The 26,209-nt window shown below is 45.3% G+C and overlaps 2 protein-coding genes across 5 annotated transcripts in view; both read left to right on the top strand.

Moving 5' to 3' along the window:
* The window catches only part of tbc1d32 (TBC1 domain family, member 32), a 35,833-nt gene extending 18,459 nt beyond the window's left edge, over positions 1-17,374 (top strand). For 2 of the 4 annotated variants that reach the window (XR_005096601.1, XR_005096604.1), the window contains exons 35-39: positions 882-968; positions 1,214-1,286; positions 15,296-15,370; positions 16,831-16,995; positions 17,270-17,374. The gene's annotated coding sequence lies outside the window, so the exon portion shown is untranslated. Of the gene's footprint in view, positions 1-881; positions 969-1,213; positions 1,287-10,532; positions 10,655-15,295; positions 15,371-16,830; positions 16,996-17,269 lie in introns of those variants that run through there. The other 2 variants (XR_005096602.1, XR_005096603.1) reach the window with 2 other exon arrangements.
* A 27-nt stretch (positions 17,375-17,401) lies between these two features.
* man1a1 (mannosidase, alpha, class 1A, member 1) overlaps positions 17,402-26,209 on the top strand; it is a 29,590-nt gene continuing 20,782 nt past the window's right edge. Inside the window, exon 1 of the mRNA XM_037244343.1 lies at positions 17,402-18,101. Coding sequence (XP_037100238.1) covers positions 17,586-18,101 — 516 coding nt within the window. The 5' untranslated portion in view covers positions 17,402-17,585. The remainder of the gene's footprint in view (positions 18,102-26,209) is intronic.

Here is a 26,209-nt window from a genome sequence, read left to right as displayed (position 1 = left end):
CCTGTTAAAGTCCTTGTTCGGCTGTCAACAAACACTGCAGATCTTCATTTTGATGAAAGAATATCGTCACTCTTTCCTTTTAGGAAAAGGTTAGCTAAAAATAATCAACGAGCATGCGTGTCATTGTTAGATTTACCCCCAAAAAAAACAAATTCCGAGTTTCTACCTGTGTAACTGTAAAGATTAATCAATTGACTTTTTCTCCGCTGTGATATGAGCTCTTGTGGTCTGACCATGTGTGACCTTTTTCTGGTGTGAACCTGCTCGCCGGTTCAGGTGGCGGGTCACTGCGATCTATATCGTCTTTGTGCTCGCTTTTTTTAATCTCTGCCGACAGACACTCTTGCGGCAGGAAGATGTCGCGGGAGGTGCGAGTGCCTGAGGCCGATAAGATATGGAGTGGGTGGCGGCCGTATCTGGCGTGTCGCATGTTCCACTTTGGGAAAAGGTCAGCGTCAAACCAAGCGTAGTTATCTGAGCAGCAACTTAACTTCAAGACCAGAACAACTTGTAGCCAGGCAACAAGTAGCTCGACCCACACACCAAAACAGGAATTGCAATATTAATGTGTACAAAAATGGACAAATATTTGAGTGCCTAAAGTTGTATTTTGCATCAAACTATTACAACACAATCGCAACACTATATTTTCTGTCACTTAAATTTTCCACTTGAACAGGTTAGATCCCCAAATAAAATTCATCTTCATCAACAACTGCCGCGCCGAGGTGTTCCACAGGGCTCAATGATTTCATCAAAATCTGTATTTGCTCATAAAAAGGCTAGACTAGTCTCTCATGTAAATGCAGCATTTTTTTCCCCCGACATCCCCACATTTATTTTTTGTTGGTTTTCATTTTTGACTTTTTTCACACATGCAGGTGGGACCAAAGCAGCAAGAAGGAAAATGTCAGGACATTGTCAGCCTTTGCTTGTCATAGAATGTCAGCACTCTGGAGAACACACACGTACGTACATACATACACGCACGCACGCACACACACAAACATCCGACAGACAAGCGGGATTGATGTTGCCCTTCGGGAACGGTCCTGAGTGAAGCGTCTCCTGGTCTCTTTATAAGGTCACGTTGGAATGTCACTGATTGACTGCTGCACAAAATGGACACTCACTTGTGTGTGTCACAGATACAAATTCAATTCGTCCCGTGACCACCAACTCAAAGCACTGAAATGATGCAATTTATTCACAGATGCCATGGCTGACATTCAGACACTCCTGAACCTCCCTGTTGCTAACCAAAACAGCAGCACACAGTGAATCAAGTAAGTCACGTGAAGCGGGTTGTATAATACGTGCACAGACTTTAATAATATTTCTGGTGGGTTCTTGACATACGGTCGCTCTGCAATGTTGTCTTTGAGACCTGATTCATATTTTATATTTCATACATATGTTTCTTGTCAAATTGGGGTCTACTGAGGTGAACTACTGTATATTTAAAAAGTACTTTGCTGGAGCTTCTGCTGCGGGAACCAGCGTCATTTTTTTTTACATATTTTTATTATTATAATTATTAGTCCCTTCGAATTATTCATGGGTGCAATAAAAAAAAAAGTCAGTGACTTTTACTTTGCGGAAGAGGAAAAAATAGGAGCTTTGATGCAGTTCAAGAGCAGTAACGCGAATCGGAAAACATCAACATCAGACAATATGTAAACCTGCGCAGCCCGAGACACTTTCGTAAGAAAACGTTGTTCCAGTTGATCCAAATACATTTTTCATGGCGAGTCATCATCAAAAGGCAAATCTAAAATCTTGAATTAACGTTACGCAAATCTTCCTTGTCGGAGACGGCGAGGTTCTTGCGTCGCATATTTCCCCCCGTTGCATCCTCGGAACCCGTCGGGGTTGGGCGGCGTGTGTGAAAACCATCAAAAACTAGGGCTCCCCCCCCCCCTTGAAAGAGCGAAGAAGGAGAATCTCCCAAGAAGATGTGTCTTGATCTGTAGTACAAGAAAACGAGTCCCCCCAGGCCGGATGCGTCGCCCCCGGCGATTGGAGGGTGGATGAGTGGGCGTCATCCTCTGGCTTTGAGGAGGAAGATGACAAGCAAAGAAGAAGGAAGAGGGAACAAACTCATCAAAGACGGCGACGCGAGAAGTCGACTTTGGCGGACATTCCAGTGGCAAGCAAATGTCGCCACCTTTGATTCATTTTTGCTGTTGACCAGTGTTTTCGTCATGCTTAGTATAAGTCATAATGGGGCATCCTTATTCAAGGCGACACCAAACGTCTGTTTGACTTGGACACCCGCTGGAGAGAAACGTGTCAAAAATGGCGGAAAATTGACAGCCAAGTGGAAAAAAGGCCATGACGCAAAGGAGCAGTGCGGGAAAATCATCCATTATGGAGACACAGAGCGGCTGGGAAGTCAGAATGGAGGGTTCCAGTCATCAGGATTTCTCACTCATCTGCTGCTCCGAGAAAATGTCACGCTGGCTCAAAGGAGTTCAGAATGGAAACAAAGATGGGATGGGAGAAAGATGAAGAATAATGCCAAATGATAATCGGAAGCCCGATCTCTCAGCGCACTCCCGCTCGGTTGGAAAAGATTTTGTTTACTGGTCAAAATATTTCTCAAAGGAGAACAATCGGTGCTTTCAATGTGGCGTGTTTTCCGAAGTTTCCTTTGACTTGCTTTCATGCCAAATTTTCCTTGTGCACAAAAATGAAGTTTGAATAGAGCCACGTTCAAAGGCTCCCGCTTTTTATTCTCGGCGGACGATCCAGTGGCTGCCGCTAATTAGCCGCGATAATGACAATACCCGAAAAATGATAATACAAATCGAGCGTATCTTCAAAATGAATCTGCTGTCGTATTCCGGCTGGCCGCTTCGGGTTCCTTTCCAATATTCTCGGGCGTTCTCGATTGGGGTCATTACCGTGCCGATTGCGACGGGCTCCCCACGCTGCTTTTCTCACCTCATCAGCTGCGGTAAGAAAGAAAGATGGGCGCTTTTGTCTTGGCTTCGCAGCTCCGTCTCTCGCGGGACTTAACGCTAGTCGCGCCGAAGGCCACCTGGCACATAAAAGCGAGAAGAAAACCGACTAATTATTCCTCAATTTTGATAATTATTCATTCAATCTCCTAATTATTCATTCATTGAGATAATAGACCTACTTTTTTTTTCTTCTTGCAATATTCCATAGACATCAAATCTATCATCCGCTCTCAGAATATTCACAAACTGTTTCCAAGCGAGTTAGCCAGCTAGCTAACTTCACCAAGAGCAAAAACAATCACATTAATAATCCTCTTAAAGTTATTTTGGCTATGTTAAAAAGCTAACACTAAAACGACATAACAGCTAACACCAAACTCGGTCATGGTTTTGGTTCGTCATCGTTACAGCGTCGGTAGACATCTTCGCTCAGTCGGCACACCGCAGGCTCGTGCATTATGCATCACGTCACCTTGATGTCATATTTGTAAAGCCGCACACCGCAAAGCTCAGCCGCTGTTTGTCCACACACTCAAACATTTCCGCTTGGGTGGCACTACTGAAAAAAAACCATGTTTGAAGCAAAGGAGCGCATCTTCCTCTGATGCCAAGTGACTTTGTTCGAGTGCTAATTACACCCTGGCACTCTGCAGGCTGAATTAAGGAGTATGCGTTGAATATTTCAACGCTTAGCTAAGAAAACATCTGTTTGGTTTCCCGTCATGGCGCGAAGGAACGTGCCTGGAGACCCGCTCGACCGTCCCAAAAGCTTCAATAAAATGCCGATTCTTTTTGTCAGCTCCCAATGAGATGAGGAACGAACAGAAATACCACGTTTGACTCGGATTTGCTCGATAATATTCATGGATGCAGATTGACACTTGACCCGCCAATCTCACAGGTTGCATCCTTCAAATGCATTTTTATTGCACGTCAAATCAAATATTGTGCACGTACGCACGGATTGGCACGTTTGTAACACGGGAAAATGCTTCTCCCTGCTTTATACTTCAGACCTAGTAAATAACTAGTCAATTTATGCATGAGAGGGGGATGTCTCTCTCTCTCTCACACACACACCTACTGTGTGTTGCAGCAACAAGTGTTGAATTATTTTGCAGTGATTGAAACGGCACAGGAATGAAATCCATCGTGGGCATGTGTGTGCGCGTTTGCATTCGATCCATATTTTTACTTATAGTAACATGAAAGATGTGTATCATGAAAAAAAAATCTCTGCCGTTTTCCAAGGCTACTTCAAAGTATAACTTTTAATTGCCACCCATATTTTTGATAGACAACTAAATTGTGAAGTTGTTGCAGTTACTCCGCGACAAGAAATTAGGCAGCGTTATTAGTCATGAGCAGACCCACAAAAAAGTTTCAGAAAGTCATTTTGGCAATTCTTCCATTTTGCTTTGAAGCAAATTTTCGTGTGCCATTTCTCCCTAATTCTCGTCGGCCGCATTATTTATGCCTTTAAGGCTGTTATTTAACGGCGGTGAGGAAAAGTCACCAAGGAGACGAAAGAGATGAAAAGTTTGACGTGTTCTTGCAGTGAAAGAAAAAAAAAAAAGATGACGAGGCTGCCGTGAATGGGCGATAAAAGCCCTCGTGCGCTGCTGAGCCTGAGACTAATCGCAGATTATTAACATTTATATTGAAAGATGAGCTTCCATTAGCAAGCAGCTGCTGAATTACACACGGCTAGCTTGCGCGCACAAGTGTGCATGTCGTTTATTGGTATGTGGAGGACACGACTCATTTTAGCAAGTCAATCTCGGTACCCCAGGCTCGTAAACATTCAAATATTTATGAGGTTCGGCTTCAAATGTGACGCTGTCTTCGTTCTTGTTGCTCCTCTTGTTATTTCATATCTGATGATGTCATGCAACAATGACACTTTTCAATTTCTTGGAACAAATTCATTAAACCTTCCTTTACGCCTTAATCCGTTCCGTGACTAATCTTATCAACTCCTTTGCATATGAATTCCATTTTCTCAATTGAAATGAATTGAAAATCTGTCATCCCATTCGAAATGCTGTCAGTGCTTTTGGTCAGCAAAAAAAGTCCTTTTTTTTTTTTTTTTTTTGGCTTCCCTTGTTCGTCTAGCATGTCAGTCATGCAGTTGCTCCAAGTCGGGGAGTGTGCCGGTTGCTCACAATGGCGCTAAAGACTGGCATTAGCAGGATGTGCCACGACAAAGGCGCAGATTAACGCTCGGGCGTCCCCCGCCTCCGTCAAATGCGAGCAATTTGCCGCGCGTGTTGGGAAGTGGCTTTCAAGCCATTTGCAGCCTATCAGCCAACTCATTTGCGGACCTTAATGACTCGCACGCTCGCTCTACCGACGCTGATAAAGCCCTGAGCGTCTGTCAATCATCCTGAGCGGCTCATGTGACATCAACCCGGCCTAACGCAAACATAAAGTAGCTTTAAGAGTTTCTCTGTCAGAATAGCAGAACGGAATTTTTAAGTCCTCACTTAACGACTTGTAGCTATAACTTTAGCGACGGAAAGGAAGCAACCAACTAAGCTAACAGTGTCAGCAGTTGGAGAACGAGCATTTTCTCCTCCTCCTCCTCAGTCTTAAGGAGCTTTGAGTACCTTGGAGGTAGAAAAGTGACAGATATGTATGAAAGCCCAAGACCATCAAAGAACTTTGGAAGTCTGCGGAATCAAGCTTGTCATGTTTTGTAGACACTAGCATTTTTCCAAAAGAAGCCAAAATCAAACACTATTTTTTATTCAGGCAAGCGAGCCGCTGGCCGACAAACAAAGTCCACTTGGTCCAAGCTCATTAGGCGAAGGGGGGCGCTGTCGTGGGGGGACTGTGACAGATGCTGTGCGGCTGTGGGTGCCTGCCAGCCAGGCTCCACAAACGTCCACTCATTTGATTGCCTCTTAACAAGCACACTGCAACATGGAAGTGTTCCACAATATTTTTAGTTTTCTGAGCATGTGCTGTTTGTTTTGTTAGCTGGAGTTTGGAAGCAACTTAGTGGTAGACTGTTAGCATAAAAGCCTGTTAGCATGGCTGTGCAAAGGTGGTGTTAGCATGCGTGCCTATTAGCATACGAGTCCGTTATCTTGTGGATTGTATTAGCGCACGTGTTAGCATGTGTGTTTGTTCGGAAGGTCAACTCCGAGTACAGATCAAGACAGCAAGGCTTTTAGCGCCTGGCGCCGAGGCCCAAAGGTACGCTTTAATGAGTGCGGGGACACACACGCTCCCACACACAAACCTTTCTGGGCTTCCTGTTAGAAAAAGAGGGGGTTTTGACCTTTATCAGATTGGAGCGCTAACACGCTAATAGCCCAGCGCACATTCCAATTAGCGGCGGCGAGGGAAGCTTGATCCCATCCAAGTCGGTCGCTGATAGACGTATCAGTGTGTGCGATTGGATGCTTTGTAATTTGTCGACTTGATTGGTTGCTTGCTTTTGCTATTTAGTATGAACCATATATTTGCTAAGCGTGAAAATATGTTTACATATAATCTTACCAAGAAGCAATTGTTGACCCCAAACGTAGTATAAACGTAAAATGGTTGACGGCTATAAATATAGAATTAATCGCAAACAAAAATGATGACGATATACAAAAAAATTGTTGACAATAAACACACAATAAAAGCGTATGGTATGAAGTTTGCCGCTAATCGCTCTTCTGCCTTAACTGATGCTGCGCTTCCTGTCATTGTCATGGCAATGTCACCCTGGAGGCGTCTCCACGGCGACTGGCAGGCCACGACCCAGACGGTCAGGCTCCTCTTGATGATGTCACCGAGGCCCAATAATAATAATTGGTGTTTAATGATCTGGATGCCGAAGGCGGCGGACGGCGTCTCTGTGGCGACCGAGCACTCAAAGGCGGACGCGGTCGTGTCCTGCTTGGTGGACTTCTGCCACCAATTTGTGCTCCCTTCCAGCCTCCGCCACTCTATTGATTTCCACCGGAGGCTCGTCGTAATTGAATATCACATGACTTTATGATGACAATATAATTACGTCCTCGGGCACTGGCTGTACACTGCGCCCAGCCGGCCCACTGACTCCTCGCCGTAATGTCTGCATTCATCACCCGGTGTCAGACTCGCGTGGGTCTCCGCTTCTTGCGCAACAACGCCCAACTTAACATGCACAAAACTCTCAGATAACATGCAGATAACATCTCGTTTACTTCGATTTAACATCAAGCTTAATTATCCCTAAAAAAAAAAAAGTATTTCCGTCGAATCAGTATCCCAGAAAATGTTTTGATGTTTGGATTGCAAGAAAACAATTTTATAAGATCTCCAAAGAATATCTAAAGCTATTTCTGTCACATCTCCGGATAACAAGGAGATCACATGCGGATTCGAGTGACGGACGAGCAGACGTGAAATCACATCCAGATAAGCCCAAGATAGCGCACAGGCAAGCAAGCAGTGTGTGCGTGAAGTAAGTTAGTGGGCCACAAGACTGTGTGTGTGTGTGTGCGTGCACACATTTTAGTGTGCGTGCGTGGGCACGTGCGTGAGGCTTCGAGGCCCCCAGCAGGAATCCGCATGAAGAATTGATGAGAGGCAAGCAGTATCTTTCCTCAAGGATGCCGTGTGATGTACAACCGTTCAACAATATCGCTCCACTCCAGCATGGCAAAAGACTCTAAACGTATCGATGGAAAGTCTTTTTTTTTTTTTTTTCTTTTTTCATATATCCGCATGAGGCTCCTCTATCTAGAATGGTTTTATTTATGTATTTATTTTTTATTATGAAGGCCCGTCCGACTTTTATTGTCCAGTCTGAAGCGAGTTGAGGAGAAAAAAGGTGTCGGGAAGGGTTTCTGTTGATTTTGACTGTATTTGTGAGTATCAACATTTTGAACAAACGAGTGTTGAATTCAAGCCGGCGGGAGAGAAAACGGAGCGGGAGGTTAGCGCGTCGCTAACAGCGGGAGCTCGCCAAGGGAGGAGACGAACATGAATGATGCAACGCAGCACCATTCTTTGTTCTCTTCCTTCAGTCTCTTTATTTATTTTTTTTTGCTTCGTCTTCTTTTTTGGAAGGCTGCCGTGCATCCTGCACACATTCCTGTCACGGGCACTGGAGATAACACCCAACTTGACCCACTAACCCGAATCTAACCTCAACTCAATCATGAACGTGCTTTATCTCCTTCTGGTCCAGAACGAGGAGAAGACAACGTACTGTCTTCCCATAAAAATTGAATTGAACTTAAAATCTTAAGAACTTTACAGCCGTAGTTCTAAGTCTTTGCACATTTTCGGCCGTTACCTTCAAACAAGTTGAAGGTATTGAAAAACTCTCTTGGTGTTGTTCGGTTCCACTTGTCTTCCAAGCCCGACTCTTTCACCTTAACCACTTCCTTCAAACTAATAGAGATGTCACATCAGGTTAACATCAGCCCGCCTCCCCCGTTCCGCCCCCCCCCCCCCCCCCCCCTTGGAAAAAAAAGCAGGCCGAGGGCCGAAAATGAAAGGACGCCAGCGGCCATAAAGATGACGGACGCACGGGGCGGCTGGCGGCTGTTTTACAACCCGCGGCGGCACTTCATTAAAGTGCGAATGAAATTGATGGGCGGCCATAATTGACCTCTGGAAAGCTCCACGCCGAACTCTCTCTATCTGTTTGACAACGGCGAGGTTGGACTTTCTTTTTCGGGCAGAAGAGCAACAGATGGAGGAAAATAATAGATGGCGTTCGCATCAGAAATAATCCTTTGCAGAGTCAAACCTTTATCTTGCGCTCCATAAATGTAAATAAACGAATACTAAAACGAATCAAAACGAATTAAAACGATAAAAACTAACAAACCTGCTCCAAAAACAAATGCAACTAAAATGAAATGATAACCTGCAGCCGTCAAGTATTTTGTTTGTTTTGTGGGTCCTCATGATTGTTTGGCTTGTTGGCGCACACGTACACGACCGCTCTTGTTGTTCCGCTGAATAAAACATGAGGCGTGTTGCAGTCATGCCGGGTGACAGGTCGCCACCGTTGATGTCTGCTCGGCCTGACATTTGCTAAGCAGCCGCTCGCCATCACGCCGCCTCCGGCAAGGCGAACATTTGTTTGTTTTCCTTTTTTGCTTGTCGTCTCGGCTTCTTGTCGTCGGCGCCGCCTTGCCGACGTTATTAGGAGAACCAAAGTTATGTTTTCACCGCGGGTACCGGTGCGCTAGCGGCGTCGGGACGCGGGGTTAGCCCGCTGCGGCTCGTTACCATGGCGACAGTGCTGAAATTCCTTTGACCCTTTTGATGACCCCTGACTTACTAAACCTCAACTGTGACGATTTTTGATTGTCAGCTAAAGCAGTCTCAGCTAACATCAGAAATGAAGGATTGCAGATTTACGGCTAATTAGCATTGCCGCGAGGACATTTTTGCATCTATGTTTACGTGCGCGCGTTGTCATCCGTCATGTCGCTGCACTTCCTCTTCATCCATTCTTAGCCCTTTGTTTTTTTTCCCCCCATCCGCCATATCATCAATCTGTGTTTGTTTTCGCAGCAGGTCGGCCCCGACAAGGGCAAAAAAAAACGCGCGTTTGTGTGCCTGCTCACGTAAGTGCGCTTGCACGATAAAGACAGACTGAAAGAGCGCTCGCGTGGCGTGATTCCAAACGTCGTAGCTCACATCGGCGCGTCGGGACGGCAGGCCATGATTCAAACGTGACAAGCGCTAACTGCTAAACGCTAACAGCGAGACACGTGCGCGTTGATGAGCTCGTTAGCATGGAAGGAGAATCTGTGTATCTTTTGTTCTTTCCACTGTCGGATGAAAAACGAAAAATAAGCTCTCCCGAGTTTGATTTTCATAACTCATGGTTGGGTTTCTGTGACCGGGAATTTAACACGCATCAGGGAACCGATAGTCGTCGCTAACAAGCTAATATAACGGATAAAGATTCAAACTTGTAAACACAACTGATGAAATATTAAAGTCTAACTCGCCTCTTTTTAATTTCATATTCTTTTTTATTCCTGTGTTCGTTTCTGTATAATTATTGACTCTCTGAGTTTTGGATCTTTGGTACTCCAACTAAAAAGAACTAACAGCTGCCGAAAAGAAGACAAAGAAAGACGTTTGATGTCGGGCAAAGTGCTGATGGTGTTCCTATCGGGAAAAGAGATCCGAGTGCGTCCAGCTTTTTATGGTTCGATATTTTTGCTTATTGACAAAGGCATAAAACGCACGAACGAAATGGAGCAGTTGCAGATCGATGCAGATCGATGCAGATCGATGCAGTGATGGCGGCCGGGGTGTTTTTTTATTTTCATGTTTGTCTGCAACTTACTGTAACTTCTGACATGAAATGAAAAATTGCAGGTCCCAAAAGAAATTTTAAAAATGTAAAAAAAATATTTGCTGTGTAGATTACTTGACATGATTTTTTAAGCCTTGGTACAGCTCTCTTGTTTTGAGTGCTGGCTGTACACAGAGAAAAAGATTTAAATATGAAATCAAAAGATGCCAGCGGTAATTAGGCTTTTCCTTTGTCTCAGCTGTCGTCTTTTTCCCTCTTTGCCTTCCTCCTGTGTGCGCGTTCGCCTCCAAAAGGCTTCAAACAAAGCAACAAACAAACAAGCGGGAACAAGATGCATTGTGGGTCCTCCTCAAGGGCGCCCTTCATATTACAAGACGTCTTCATGTACCGACGTCGTGCTGCTCGTCGAGCGTGTCGCAAGTCAAACGACACATGTTTGCCCACGCGCTGACAAGAGTGAAGTCGGATTTATTTGCGAAAATGTTCGGTCAAAGTGCAGCTTTGGCAAAAACTGTCGTTGTGTTTCGATGTAAACAAATTAATTGCGCTAAATTGCCATGGATGTCTCATTCAATATTATAATATTAATTATACATATTAATATTATATGATTAGGTGAGCAATGTATTTGACATAATAGGTTAAATTAGACAGACGACGCTACCGGAGCATCAAAGGGCGGCCTTGTCTCTTTGCCTCCTTCTTCTCCGCCTCCGTTGGCAGAGCTTCAAAATGAAAGTGACTTTCCAATTCACATGATTAAATCGCAGCGCTAAGATACCTCTGCCAACGCTCATCACCTGTCCAATCAACCACAATCGCCGCCGTTGCAATTATTAAAAATGATTCACAAAACATTCTCCCGTCATTTTGACGAGAACGCTAAGGCCGTCGTCGGTGTTTACCAAATGTTTGTCTTGTGGCTGATGAAGACGAGGAGCTTGAAGGGTCCGAAAAGGAATTGTGTCAATGGCCTCTGCACGCCGACATAACTCACATTAACCATTCATGACTTAATTAACGTGAAGTGCAACACTTTATTGCTCGGCCGGCACATGTGTGTGTGTGTGTGTGTGTGTGTGTGTGTGTGTGTGTGTGTGTGTGTGTGTGAGACATTAAATCAAGAGGTTGTTCAGCTGGGAAAGGTTTTTATAACCTCGCTCTCTTTCACTTTCTCACTCATACACGCATGTCCACATTCATTTTCACACAAACACACACACACACTAACTAACTCACTCATGAGCAGACAGAAAAACTCACTCACTATATATAAATATATATACTCACTCACTCACTCACTCACTCACTCACTCACTCACTCACTCACTCACTCACTCACTCACTCACTCACTCACTCACTCACTCACAAACTGAGTCTGTCTTGCACCCTCACCTGCACTCAGCAATCCATCAAAGTGAATGAGCACGCACAGCCTGGGCTGAGAGCCAAGTGCATCTCCCGTGAGTGCATGTCGAGTGCTATAAAATAATATAAATAATGATAAAGAAGTTCCGTGTGTTTTTCTTTTCATATTCCACGCACGTCGGTTCACACCTAAACTGCTGAGGCGGACGCTTTTGCCGCAAACGACTTGGCAGATCGCACCGGCGCATCACCGCACCGTCAACGCCGTCTCAGTCCAGCGTCGCGTCAAGGACACGTGTACAGGACGCCTTCCACTCTGAGTGGAACTTTCCTGTCAAACTAAATATAAAATCGGAACTATTTAATTACATATGCATTTCAAATATTGCCCTAAGCCTTTAGTCTGCTAGCTTAAAGCTTATGCTAACACATAATGGGAATCAACGGGAAAAGCTCATTTTATTAATTATTGTCATTTCTGCGCTAATTTCCATTCGCTTGACTTTGGCGCTTCACATTGTACCTTCGAATTCAGTCGGCAGCCTTTTGTTTGAGGAAATTCAGGTTTGGCTGAATGTTTTGGTGACTAAATGGCTTGATTTGTGTCACTGGGAGTGAGAAATGATTGGTTATTTGGAGAGCTAAAAACATCATCATTATTCATGTCACTAAATAGCATTAAAGGAGTTTTGGCGGGGAGAAATCTCCGGGTTTTTTTTTGGTCGAATATCATCATTTGTGTGCGCTTCCTGCGTGTAAAGCATCTTTTATTCCCTTCGTAATGCTGTTGATTTGCACCCTCCGGGCTGCGCCAGCATTTATTTCTTCCGAGCCCCGACAAATCAAACGTTTTGAGCCCGAGGCCCTCGCCTGGCATGAAGTGATGAACGTCATTTGTTTACGCGCCTCCCCTCAAGTTATTTACTTTTAATCCCGCTGCGGGATTCTCTACTGTTTCCCCATAATTACTGTTCGGCTTCTCTGCCGGTGGAGGTGATTTTCTTTATTATTATTGTTTTGCTCCTCTCATGCTTATCGTATTATGAATGTCACGCGGGGGCGGCGTGAAGACATTAGGAACACGTTATGAGTCCGGTCATCAGTCGCAATACGACTATTACGCTTTAGTTTTATTGAGAAAAATCACTTGGTTTCAGGCCAGACATGATGGTAAGATCAGAGTGAATCATTTTTCAACAGGCAAGTAGAGAAATAACTGTTTCTTGAAAAAAAAAAAAAAATCTGCCAAATTCTCCATCTTCGACTATTAGGAAAACGATCGTCAGGTTTTTTTTTGCCCTTTATTTGACTCGCTGTAAAAAAGCCTCGCAGATGTTTGCAAGGCCAGACGGCCGCGCATCAAGCCTCAGACGGCGGACGCTTTTTCATCCTTCAGTCAAAACCAGATAACGGATGAGAAGCAGCCGGCGAGGATTCGAAATATATCAGCTCTCCTGAGGGAATGATCAAAGTCGGGATAAGGTGACAGGGGGAATGCAATCTGCATTGGCACAGCTTTTTAATCCCTCAACCGACACCCTCTTTCTGTATTTATTTTTATCGGGGCTAAAGGTCCACCAAAATTGCAGGAATTTCTGGCAAATGCTGGCTGCATGTGACATCAATCTGCCCAACATCTTTCAAATGATGTGACACTGTGAAATAGTCAGACAGCAAGAATCAAACTCACAAGACAAGACTGGTGTCCAATGGCATCAATTAAAAGGCTTGTTCTCGTGCTTGTTCCTTTGTCCGCACAGGAAATTTACCGCCTCCATCCTCCTCGCCAATTTCGCACATTTCCCTCAGCTAATTGTCCCGCGTCACAGCACATTGTTCCGGCCTTGGCCATTATTGTGGCGGGGGAATTTCTTCTTTTTTTTTTCCATGAAAAAATTGGAGCATTATTAATTCAGCATGTAGAAGATATATATGTTAATATGCTACATCCGCTAACAAGGCGCCATTGTAAGAAACACAAGATGTAGCCATTAAAAACCTCTACAGGATGTTTGAATGGTTTTAAAAAGTAAAATATACACACCAAAACGTACACTCTAATGGAAACTGAAGGAAATTCTAGAAAGTAAGCAGCTACCTGGAGTGCCGGCAGCTGTGCTCGGTTCAAAAAAAAAAAAATCAGCCAAGGCAGGAAGGCGTGCGCTGGGAGAATGAGCTTGATATCGTCTGAATGGCAACTAAATGCTCCGCCTGAGCACTTATCAGTCAGCCTCGGCAGATGCGTGGCGATTCTTTCCTTCAAGCGCTTTTTAACGGCGGAATTGTGGAGGTGACTGGCGTGCGCTGAAGATTACACTGTCTGAGCTAGCACGGAGGAAGCTGAGGCAGGAAAGGAGACGAGGAAATAACCTTTAATTCTTAAGGCTAAAAAAAATAAGAACCAAAAAGGTGCTGCGTCCTTTACTTGCCAACAATCGCCCTTATGTTGAATGAACCTGGCTTCATAATATGGGATTTAAAACTGTGTGGCAGGAATTACTAGTGCTGTCAAAAATGTTTTTTTTTTTTTATCAAGGGATTTTTTTAATACAATTAAAAGTAAAAGTGCGTCTTTGCCTTTGACATCCCACTTTGTGTGGACGTTTTGTTGCCAGAATGTTGTACCTGTCCTCCCCTCACTATCCTCCTGCCAACCTCTCATCTCTTAATCCGCTTTTCTCCGCAACTCTGCTTTTTTAATATCCCCGGATTGCCTCTGGCTCACTTTGCGTCCATCTTTTTAACACCCCACCCCCAGACCGCCTTCCTTCACTTCCTCATTAGAATTCACCACAATCATGTTTTTTTTTTTCCTCCCCTCCTGACCAATCAGACGCTGTTGCATTTTGGTATGTTTACCTTGTATCGGTGAAATTAGTTTACAGTTAATTTAATTGACTTGTGTAGGTGGAGTGCTGCAGCACAGTCATAATAGTCGTCATCTTGGACGTGATGGAAATACAAGATGAAAAGAACATCGAGTGAAGCACCTCTAGGAATTCTAACTAGTTCCCAATTTATGTCCAGCAATCCCTCCATATGGAATTTATGCAGAATATTAAAACAAATTGTCACAATTGAACGTATTCTGTTTAGCCGACGGGCTGATTACTCGGTCGTCTCACAAACACTTGACGTTCTTTGCAATCATAGAAGGTGAAGAAGAAACAGCAACGGGAGGTGGAGGCGTGCGCATGAATAAAGATTACCTGCGAGAACGCGAGAGATAGACAGAATGCCGTTTTGTTTCGTTTTTTTCTTCTGTATATTGGTTGAACTTATTACACCCTGCTGACTGCCTGTTGAAAATCAACTGCAATGCAGTAATTGCACCAACAATTTACTGTTCCCCACGCACCTCTCTGGTGTAGCGCTGCACTCCAAATGCGCATTTAGCATCATCGCAGCGTCGCGATTGAATGGCGTCATGAACACAAATATCTCCTCCAAGCAAAGAGGAGCTTTCCCTTGGAGGCTGAACCAAGTTAAGGCTCCTTGTGCTTTTTTTTTTGCGTCACCTCTTCAATATTCGCATGAGCAGTTATCCGGCGCAAATGTTAGCTAGCTTACTAGCTAGCTGGCTAGCTATGCCTACACCCAAAAATCGTTGACCTTGAGACAGTAGGGTGGATTTTTTTTTTTTAAGTCTGAATGTGAAACATCTTCATATTTGTGTGTTTTCTTTAGAGCGCTTCGTTGTTGGCTGTGAGTGCAAGGACGAGAGAAAGGGCAGGAAGAGCGAGGGCATCCAGCGCAACATCGGTGAGTGAAATAAGAAAGTCACGCCTCCGTTTGTCAGCCTCTGTGGAAATACCGATTAAAGAATTTCAAAATGGCTGCAGTCGGGTTCAGCGGCAGGGTCCGGAACCAATTAGTGACCTGCTTGGGTTGCTCCTCGTCCCGCTCGTCATCCCGTTTCCAACGGCCCCTTTTAACCTTCGCTTTTGTCCTGGCTCGCTTATTTGCTTTTTGCCTCCCACCAATCAAAAGAGTCCGATGGGGGGGGCGATCAGCCCGCGTGCCGGTTTAATGGGATCGGAGCGAGGTTATATTTGGAGTGCGGTGGGCGAAATGGAAGCGTCGAACCGCCGGGTGACGACTGCCTGGCCTATTTTGCACCTCCAATTTGCTTGATTGCTCATTTCCACAGTCGACACAGCTGATAATATTATTCCTCAAGAGTGAAGCCCGCTATATTTGGGTTCATTGTTTGCACCCTAACGTAAGATAATTTCATGATGTTTTATAAGCAGGGGCTCGTGGTACTTCCTGGCGGGAGAAAAATGAGTGGCTAAATTTTTTTTTTTGAAACTGCGCAGCCAGATTTACTTTAATTTAAGAATTGGTTGTGGCACAATATACTATTTTCACAAATACTAATATGTTTTGGTTTGTGGTTTGATTGTTTGATTTAAAAAAAATATATACGATGCCCTCTATTGGTTGCGAGGTATATTGCGGACGTTGACAGCAAATCAGGTTGACAGCTTCTCTTGTAAATTCTCTTGATCCGCAGCCAAGTTTGTTCCGCAAATCCGCCGCTAGAATTACCACTACTGCTCTTTTTCTTTCTTTCTTTTTCCCTCCCGCCGCGTCGCTGTCGTCATTTTGCAGAGCGGTCCGCCATTGGCGACGTGCTGTCACAACAGCTTAATGGCAACAAATGAGAAATGTGGGTGCTCCGAGTTGAGGAGAAGAAACATAGGTCGTACTTATTGAGTCATTGCCTTATGGCGGCTGCACCAAGCTACTTTTGAAAAGTGGCTTTTGCCTCTTCAGTCGGACTGGAAATGCTTCATTGGACAATGACCACAACGGCGGTGGAGAAGTGATCGATTCTGTGTCTATCTTCAAGGACAAGCTCTTCGCTTGAAAATGAAGCGCTATAGCGAAGCCAGGCAACATTTAATCTCATCTCTGCGCGCCCAGGGAGGAAACAAGCGCTATCATTTTGACAACTTGACGCCCGCCCTGCGAATGAGAATTCCAATATGGCGACAGCGGGCATCTGTCAGGCTGAGACGAGATGAATTTTTTTTTTTTTTTATTTATTATCTCCACCCGTCAAAACAAGCTGGTAAAGTGAAATGCGTTTCAGGAAAACTTGGTATTACCTTCAAGTGCCAAACTGAAGCGGAGTCTTTTTCTTTACATCACAAAATATGTGTACTTATAAATACAACATAGGGGCAAAATGTGTTCTTTCTTTCCCCCATCACAAGGCTGTTGATACGCAACAGGCCTTAAGTCACCTGACTGCAGAGCCGAAGGTTGAGCTCGAGACGCGTGACGTATGTCCCGGGGCTAAGTCGACAAGGAATGTCACGCCAGAAAGTAGCGTCCAGAACCATGGCGAGGCCTGAAGCTCACATGACTGCCAAAGCCCTGTAAGAAATGGCCATCACAAAGCTTTGTTTCGACACGACCCACAAGTCATACTTTATTCGGGTTCCGATTGTAATTCATTTGACCTCAAATTGGACTTAAATTCAATTTATTTCATTCCAAAGTATATTTCTTGCTTCAATTAGATTGTTTTAATCAGCTCTTTTCATCGCACACTACTCATCACCGAAGCGCTTTTTTTTAACTGTCAATATTATTCGTCCGTTTATTTTGAATTCTATCCAGTTTGGTGAAAATGTCAACTGTCATCCGCAGCCTATTAAGCCACGCCCTCCTAGTCTTCCCGCTCGTCACGGAGCAAAAGGTGATTGGCCCGTGTCGTCTGGAGTCAATGTAGCCCCGCCTCTTCCTCTCTATAAGGGTGATTGGCTTTGCGTTCGCACAGTGCGCTGCAGCAGCTGCTTACGTTCTCCCCAGCTATGGACAACTTGAAGTCGGCGCTTTCTCTAGCGTCGTCGAGCTCGTATGCTCCGGAGGTGGACGTCTGAGCGGATTACAAACGAGAGGTCATTTCAACAACGGAGGAGAAAGCCATTGTTTGTCGTTGTTCGACAGAACGTAGCGGAGCAACATGCCTGTTTCAACTCTTTTGCCTTTCACAACCACCCCGAGTAGGAAGTCTTCCAACCCGACCTCCTTCAGGTTGACAGAGAAATTTATTCTGCTTTTGGTGTTCAGCGCCTTCATTACGCTGTGCTTCGGTGCGATTTTCTTCCTGCCCGACTCGACTAAGCTTCTCAGCGGAGTTTTCTTTCACTCCTCTGCCGTGGAGACCAACACCCGCACCGGACTGGACGGTGGAGGAGGAGAGTCCGGCTCGGCTGGAAGCGACGAGAAGGTCCTGTCCAAAATCAAAAAGGACCACGAGAAAGCCTTGTTGGAGGCCAAGGATACTCTGCAAAAACGTCCCGATGAAATCAAGCAAGACATTTTAAACGAGAAGGAGAAAGTTGCCAAGGAGAGTTTGGGTCAAGGTGGGAAGGTTGTCAATGACCTACCTTACGTCGAGTACCAGAGACCCCCGGGTGCCACGGGACGCGAGCCCCTGGACCACACAACAAGAGAGCGGCGGGCGAAAATCAAGGAGGTAAGGGACGGCAACTTGACGCCGAACTCCATGCAAAAATGTCAGTAGGTGTTGATGCACCCTCTGTTTGTTTTCATGATCGACCAGGCCTGTACGTTCCCGTTTATTTAATGACACACCGCATTTGTTTCGGCTTGAAAATGACATCCCCCAGATACAATCTTTATTGACGGACCGCCTGCTGTGCATGAATGAAACATGAAAACTTGTGCCATTGCTTGCAGCCGAAAAGCGCCGATCAATAATCTGATAGACAAGAGGGGAGGGGGGCGTTGACTGCGATGTTCTCATCGCCCCTTTCGCAAGCAGCCCCCCCCCCTGGGCAAAGGCAGGAATGCGTGCAGGCCGGCTCCGTTGCCCCTCGCCCTACCTCCGGGCTGCGTCTTTCACAATATTTGTGGCCAATAATGTTGTGGTGCAGAACGAGTTTTAATCGATACTCATTTAAGATTTTGCTGCTTGACGTCTTTGGTCTCACAAGGCACGTTGATGTTATGTTTGCGATACATGTTGTGAAAAGGAAATGACACGGTTCATGAGGCTTTTGTAACTTTTTCCATCTTGGTTGACACCTGATGACACATTTTCAAGGTATGTCTAATTCTGAACTGGTGTTTTTCTTTCGTGGTCCCATTGTGGTTCCTCCCCCCATTTTGCCTAACAATCATGATTCATTCAAGAAAGTTATTTTCCTCAGTCCTCCTCTTTCAACCTTTGGATATGCAAACAAGGCAGCGTCATACTTGTATTTCATTTTATGATTGTTACATTGCGCTCATTCATCTGGCGACGGCACGAGTTTTAAAGCAGCTGCAACTCGGCTATTGAGGTCGTAAAGACGGGCACAAATGGTCTGGCTCAGGGCAACCTTTTTTTTTATACCGATCAAATATTAATGACGTAAAAACAACAACATAGCTTTTGGTAAGGGAGTCCCTTTTTCATTCGCTGACGGCTTGTGTGCTGCACTCGTTTTACTCTATATGCCACTGTAAACAGTACGGACAAAAGTTTTTGGACAGCTCTAGAAATGCAAGTTGGAAGCATTCCATCTTTGATGCCCTCACTCTTTGCATTTTGGAAAGTGTCTGAGGCGAGAAAAACACATTTGGTTCGTCTTTGGTAAGCGAATGTTCTTTTCGTTGGAGTCGTGAGCAATTCCAAGATTTGTTTTCATCCAGCTTTTAAGTAGATGACTATTGATATTGCTCCCTGACGTTCTGGATCAACCCGGTTCAGAAGAGCAGCCGCCGTCGGAATAAATCACACGTAAAGGTCGCTCGGTTGTTCTGACCGCTTGGGCTGAACGCGGCATCGGGCGCTGTCGGGGACGCGTCGTTTGACAAAAAGCATCGGCCAGGCCATGGCGGCGTCAATAAGCTTGGGTTGGCGCCATTGATTTGACACCTTTACAAAACGCCAGAACCCTGTGGCTCAAGTACAGGAAAGAGAAAAAAAAAAAAACACACCCAGAGGACAAAAAGATCAGTAAATACGACTTAACACGATCTGCACAAGCAGTAAACACGCCAACCTTGCAAGCAGCTCCTTTTATTGACTTTGTACGGCTCCTGAAGGATCAAAATGGCAGCTGGCTAATTTGTACGTAATGACATGAGGCGGCGATGGCTGACTGGATGCTGGGCCATGGAATAGTAAATATCAAATGAGTCTGCCAATCTCTCTTAGCCAAAACTTTGGCCTTTAGATTCTGCTAACACAGCATGTTGTTGCTAAACAAAACCAAAGGCTACTAGCGGGTGACTGTTTACTGACAATGGCGTTTCCCACGGAGGGCCGCGTCCAAGAAGGATAAACATCTGCGCCTCGTTCATGTCACCGGCCAAATGTATTTGACTCGGGGAGACGCCGCCAGGTCAGCGGCTCTCTTTCTCTCTCGCTCTCCAGGAAGCCAAAACTCGAAGCTGATAAACGGGGATAATAAAGGCGGGACGTGTCCGAAGAGGTGGTGTTATTTGACACCGCCAACGAAGCTTTTTATCCGTTTCCAACAACTGGGAGTCGATTAGGTTTCAGGCGAGCTGGAAAGGAAAATAAAGACGCAGCCTCAAGTCTAGTCACAGTTCAGTTCCCGTATTAAAAACCACATCGGGAGTCATACTCTTAACTGGATCAACACTTTTTTTTTTTTTTTTAAATGGATCCAACCCTTTGCACACAGGGCATTTAGCCACTTTGCTAACCTTTTAGAGCCTTAAATGGAATTTCTTTATCAGCCTAACCTGGCTGCATCCATCGACCATTGAGCTAATTGCTTCTGGCTCCCGGACCCGCTGCCGCTTCTTCACAATTGCGTGTTTACGTCAGCTCAAGTTACCGGCCATTCCCGAAAAGGTTCCGTTTAATCGTCTAATGGTTGTTGTTATAGCTGACTTGTGGCTGTACGACGCCTTTGAGTGGCTTTACATTCTTTTTTTGTATCTCACCCTATTTAAAATAATGTTATATTGTTGACTTTTTGCTATGTAGCGTGACTTTACTGTCATTTTTTATATATTTAGGAATAGTATTAGCAGTAGTTTATATCCAAGTATCACAAAACTGAGCACAGTTGCCCAACATTATGTAGACGTGCAAAAAAAAAAAAAAAATCATAAAGGTACCGTAAACCTCACCATTTCCAGATCCTCGCTCTCGTGCGTGCCCTGGGCTCAATTAGAGATGTTTTGATGCTGGAGGATGGCAGGCGATTCCGTTCTGAACATTTCAGATGTACCGTTTTAAGTGCTCAAAAGTGTGCTATTAAATTTAAATGGCACATCAGGGCGTCGTGTCAGCATGTCTTCCCCACTCCCGCGCACAAAGCCGAGCGCTGATTCCAAAGGCGCCGGCCCTCGCCCGCTCGCTAAATAAAGTAGGTGCTGAGATTTATCGTCGGATTAGCCGCACGAGAGGACTCATTGAGATGGGAGATGGTGCCGGTGCGTTCGGATGCCATTTAGCTGATAGACTTTGATGCCTTCAAACGGTGGCTAATTGCAATGTCAATAAAGAGACATCAATACGCTTCCTCACATCCCCGAAAGCCGCCACGGCGAAGCTCGCTTTCTCTCTTAGCCGCTTGTTTTTTACAGCCCAACATAAATGACTTGACAGGAAGAGGTTGCGACGTCAAACTGAAGCTTGAAATACCAACTGGCCATCGCTAACTCACTTCGAACCCGCAGGGGGAGGGGGGAGTGGGATTCCGTGTGAACGCAAGCATGTAAAATCCTCGAGCCGAGGTCAACATTAATGGCCGAGACCCCTCGCGCGTTCGCCTCCGCCGTTCCGATTAGCCGGGCGAGGAGGTGTCGTTTGTCTTGTCCTCGCTGGCGGCTAACAAACGCGGCTAGCTGATTAGCATTCAAGCGGATATTGATCGGATCGCGTGTGCGGTGAACGGGGAATATATTTGCACACGCCGCACATGCAAAAGGGTTACATCGATTTAGTTCCGGGTAATTTGTCGTCTGAAGTTGGCGTGCTGCTTTCTAGAAAGGCCCAAAGCCCGAGTTGAATGTGAAAAGCCTGCTTGGGAACCGCTGCCTTGAAACCTGAAACCTTCCCGCGGCGTCTGATAGCCTTTTTACATTTTGGCACCAACAAACTTAGCACTCGGGCGGAGTTTTGATTTGAAGCCATCGGCGCGGCTCTTTGAAGAGACGTTTTATGGCTCGCGATGGCGATGCGGAAAAATGCAAAGGGATATTCAATATCCCCGTTGTCTCGACCGCACCGCGGGTCAGGGCCTGCTGATTTTTTTTCATTCTCCAAATCCAATTCGGTCTAATAGCGAGAGTGTGCGGCTGTCCATCACATAGGCAATTTATTTTTCAATCTGCCGTGTATTTGAGAGCTCTATTTTTTTATTCTAGCATTGCGAGTTAGCCTTGCATATTTTACCGCCTAAGCACCGGGCGGGGTGGCAAGCCACTAAAGCAAAAAGTTTCTTCCTTGGTTTGTTTTTTTTGGTAATTAGCCGAGTGATTTATTAGTTGAGCGCAGTTGCGCGATCAGCAAACGAGTTAGCCTTTGGCCGCGAACGGGCCGTGATGGAGAGCGTTGAAAAGTTGCTGCGCAGTCGCACTTTGTGTGAGATCAGCAAGTGGGAAACGCACTTGAGGTGGAATTACAATTATTTTTCTGTCGGATAACTTCAAATAGCTTGGAGCATCAGAGTGAATGCGGAAACGTCAAGTATGCATCTGAACGTGTTTCATTTAACCTTTAACCCTCATCCAAAATCAATGATGTTAATGAGTGATAATGAGTGTTATTTAACGACGCTGGCACAAACACCCTCGAGGCATTCAAGGAGCAGCTTTCCTCCGCGCCCAAGCCAGACTTGACCCGATATGTCAGCTGCCGAGTTCGACTTCGGCCTCCTCCTTTGAAATGCGCTGTTTTATTTTTAATTGCATTTTTTTTCTCCCCTACTTTTCTCGGTGCATTGTTGTGGCACACCCGCTTACTGTAGAAGTTGAGAAGACACACCGGCTAAATTATTCAGGATTTCGGTCAAAGAAAAAAAAAAAGAAGGTGCTGTTAGGAATAGAGAGTAGAATAAGCTTTGATGAGTCAGTAGAAATTAACAAAATACCCCAAAAAATTCCATTGGGCCAGTGTAGGTCCAGTAATATCAAAAGTCTACACACCTCTAATTAAATTTTTATTTATTGAGACCAAGATTAAACAGTTCAAGCCTCTAATTTTTCAGATTTTCAGACTATTGTTTCAATCATCTCATATACAATACAAGCCTTCATTGTCTTCCCTTTTTTAAGACAAGGTGTGAATGATTAATCATGCAAAGATATTCTGTCTTAAGTGACTTTAAAACATGGGAATTACCATAATATGGCCTTTAAATTCCATTTGAATGCCAAGTCACAAATTATACAGATGCCGCTGCAATAAAAATGTGGAAATAATTTACGCTATTTTGTGGATAATACGTTGGGCAGAAAGTTGATGAATTGTTACTTTTTTTTTAAATGCGCGTCTTAATTAGTCCGGAGTGGAGCGACTGTAATTCCGTCTACCCGGAGATGTGGCATAATGACTAGATTATAACTGTCGGCTCCCATAAAATAATAGACAGTGAATAAGGCGAGGTGAAGGTGCGTGTAATTGAAGGTGTTTAAAAAAAAATATATATATATATATATAATAATAAAATCATTTAAATGGAATTGTGTTGTGACAATGGGGACAAAGCTCCCAGCCTTGACCGATGATGTAACCGTATTGATCTTGTGTTGAAATAATCGGATCAGCGAACAGCGGCGGAGTTCATAAAGGGTCAACTGACATCCGAGCCGACGTCGTTTAGCGCTGGACCAATTTTGACGGGATTTGTTCACCTTGTCAAACAAACCGTCAATTGCTGACTTTTGAGGATTTTTTTTTTTTTGTCAGTTTTAGTTTGTGCTGTAATTCAAGTTGAAGTCTGGTTAGCTTAATGCTAACCAATGAATTAAAAAAAGCACACACTGCTTCTGGATCACGCCCAGACATCTGCGCGGAGCATTTATTGTAACATCTTTGCGGGCAATCATCGCCCCCGCCGGAGTTCCGCTAACTGCCAGAAGCTGTTTTTGTTTTTCTGATGTGTGGATTTCTTTCTTTTCACCACTTGTTCATTTCATCCACCCCCGTCGTCTTCCTCCTCCCCAGACAGCCATCAGCTAATATCGATCAGCGCGTAAACGCGGCGGCGCAGGTATCGCCTCGGCCTTGTGTCGATGCCGTTATCAGCGTCATTAAACCGCAATCAGGCCATTGAATGCTTTTTGGCTCATTAGTCTGACTTTGGTCATGTTTCACTAATGACCGCATCAGCTAAATGGTTCCACAAAATGACGACAGCAGTAATCCAAACTTGACGACCGATAAATGTTCATCTCGTACATGTTGTTGATGGTCGCGGCGCAAATACATCTTTTATTTTTGTCCTCCTGGATCTTTTGCTTCCGCCCGCGCACACTTGGCTACACTTGGCTACACTTGGCCTTTCTACGAGTGCACTCATCACGCTGAGCGGGTCTTCATTTCGTTGCCATTAGCGCTCCGGCGTGCTCGCACCTGGCCGAGCGGACTTGATATTTTCGCTTTTCTAAGGCTAATCGTACAGAGGAGGGAGCAGCGAGAAGTCCGATTAGCATGCGGCGCCGCGTTGGCTCATGCCTTGATTCACGTGCAACTGCTTGGAATAATTCAAAAAGGCTCCTCAAATAGTTAGCGGCAACGTTTCACAGCGAATTAGCGGCCATTTGTGCCGGCAACTGACATTCGGTACGACCACTTTTGTTGAGGGTCATTGTTTGAACCCCTCCGCCCAAGTCGCTTCGTTCTTTTCCCCTCCCACATTGCGTTATTCTGACTCCAGTCCACAGCGTCTTGTGTACTTTGATGATGCAACAGGAGAAAGATTTTTTTGAGATTATTTTTCTTTTAACCAGCTTGATCAAAGGGAATCTTTTAACGCGTCGGCCAAGTCCTCAGCATGCGTCGGCTTGTGAAGGGCTTGGACGAACATGAAGATGTTTTTGTGTGCCGATTGTTGGAACCAGACCAGATAGTCCTCCGACCTTTGCGCGGCGGGTTAATAATCTGCCGCGGTGGCCGTACGAGGCTGTTTGTGCTGCACAAGCAGAGGGGAATCACTCCGGACCAACTCCGGTTTCTCCTTTTCCCCGAGAGAACCGGAGCGGGCCTCGTTAGACGTTGCGCTTGGACCAGTTAGCTCATGTTTGCTTACAAAGCGCTGGAAATGTTCCTGTTCTGGCACATGTTGAAAGATTTGACACAAAAAAAATCGTCTTATCATTTTTTAACCAGACATCCAAACGGTTTGTTTACCAGATTAGCGCCATTAGCATTGGAGAATGTAATGTGTATCCTTTTCAAGTCAAACAGCAGCACGCACTGACCATCTGAGGTGGCTTCTTTTCTGGGGCCAGATCGCTCTTGCAACTTGGCGCTTTTGAGTTTTTAGCCAATTAGCTTGTGTGAAATAGCAGCGGGTCCTAATATCCGCGACCGACCTGGAGAATCCTGAGCCGCTAATCCAATTAACGCCAACAGGTCGGGAAGCTGACTGTGAATCCGATAACACGCTGAAGTGTTCGGCCTCGTAACTAACAAATCGGCGCTCTCAAGTATTTCTGTTTAGGTGTACCTAATGAGGTGTCTGCTGGCTGTCACACTTCAGATTTCCAAAGCTAATTTGTTGACGCGTTGCGTTACGTGGCGGCTCCGGGCCCGGAACGACCGAAGCGATCCCGAAGGAGCTCGCTGCTCTCGACCCTCCTCTCGTGCTGAGGAGCCGTAATTAGCAGCCTCGCTAGCTTTAATTAACGGGCTTGAGCTGGGAGGACGCTAACGCCGGCTGCCTAGCTGACGTGCGTGGGAGAGGACATTTGGTCCCTTAAATACATATTTAGTAAAGTAAAGACGGTTTATAGGGACGCTGTCGGGCGAGCAGCTGCTTTGTCTTTCGATACAAAATAGATTACAGTCATCGGAAATGCGCACGTACTCGTACAAATTGCGGTCGTATTGTGAGCGCTTGCCAAGCGGGCTTGCGTTCACAAACACTTTCTCGTGGTCACTTTGTAGCTTCATGAAATTTGAAGTGCCTCCGGTACGCGTGTCATCTGGCGAGGTTATTGTCGGCGAAGCTCCCCTGAGCGCCCTCTTATCTTTGCCTGCGCAGCCACCGTGTGACAGGTGAGGAGCTAGCCGAGCTGAAAATGAGATTTTCTAAGCTGCTTGGCCGCCTCACTGACTGACTGACTCATTCGGCGACCGAGCAGGTGTCTCGCCGATAGAAGGACCCACGGGTCCGGCCGGTGTCTCGCCCCGGCCAGTTCATTAGCAGCCACCGTAACAAGTTGTTTGCGAGCCGAGGAGGAGGCCGAAGGGCAGTTCAAGCCAGTGAGAAACATCAAATCTTCACCAAAAAAAAAATCTTCCTTGGATATTACTATGCCAGAGATCCTAATTAACATTAAAATTGCTTTTCGAGGAGTCAAAATTGCTTCTTCACTTTTGACAGATGTCACGAAGAAGCGTGACAGAATTTGTGTACGCACCCGGAACTC

This window comes from Syngnathus acus, chromosome 24 (genome assembly GCF_901709675.1).
Source record: "Syngnathus acus chromosome 24, fSynAcu1.2, whole genome shotgun sequence".
NCBI lineage: Eukaryota > Metazoa > Chordata > Actinopteri > Syngnathiformes > Syngnathidae > Syngnathus > Syngnathus acus.
The sequence above is the reverse complement of the archived record's forward strand: the minus strand, read 5'-3'. Positions and strand labels throughout refer to the sequence as shown.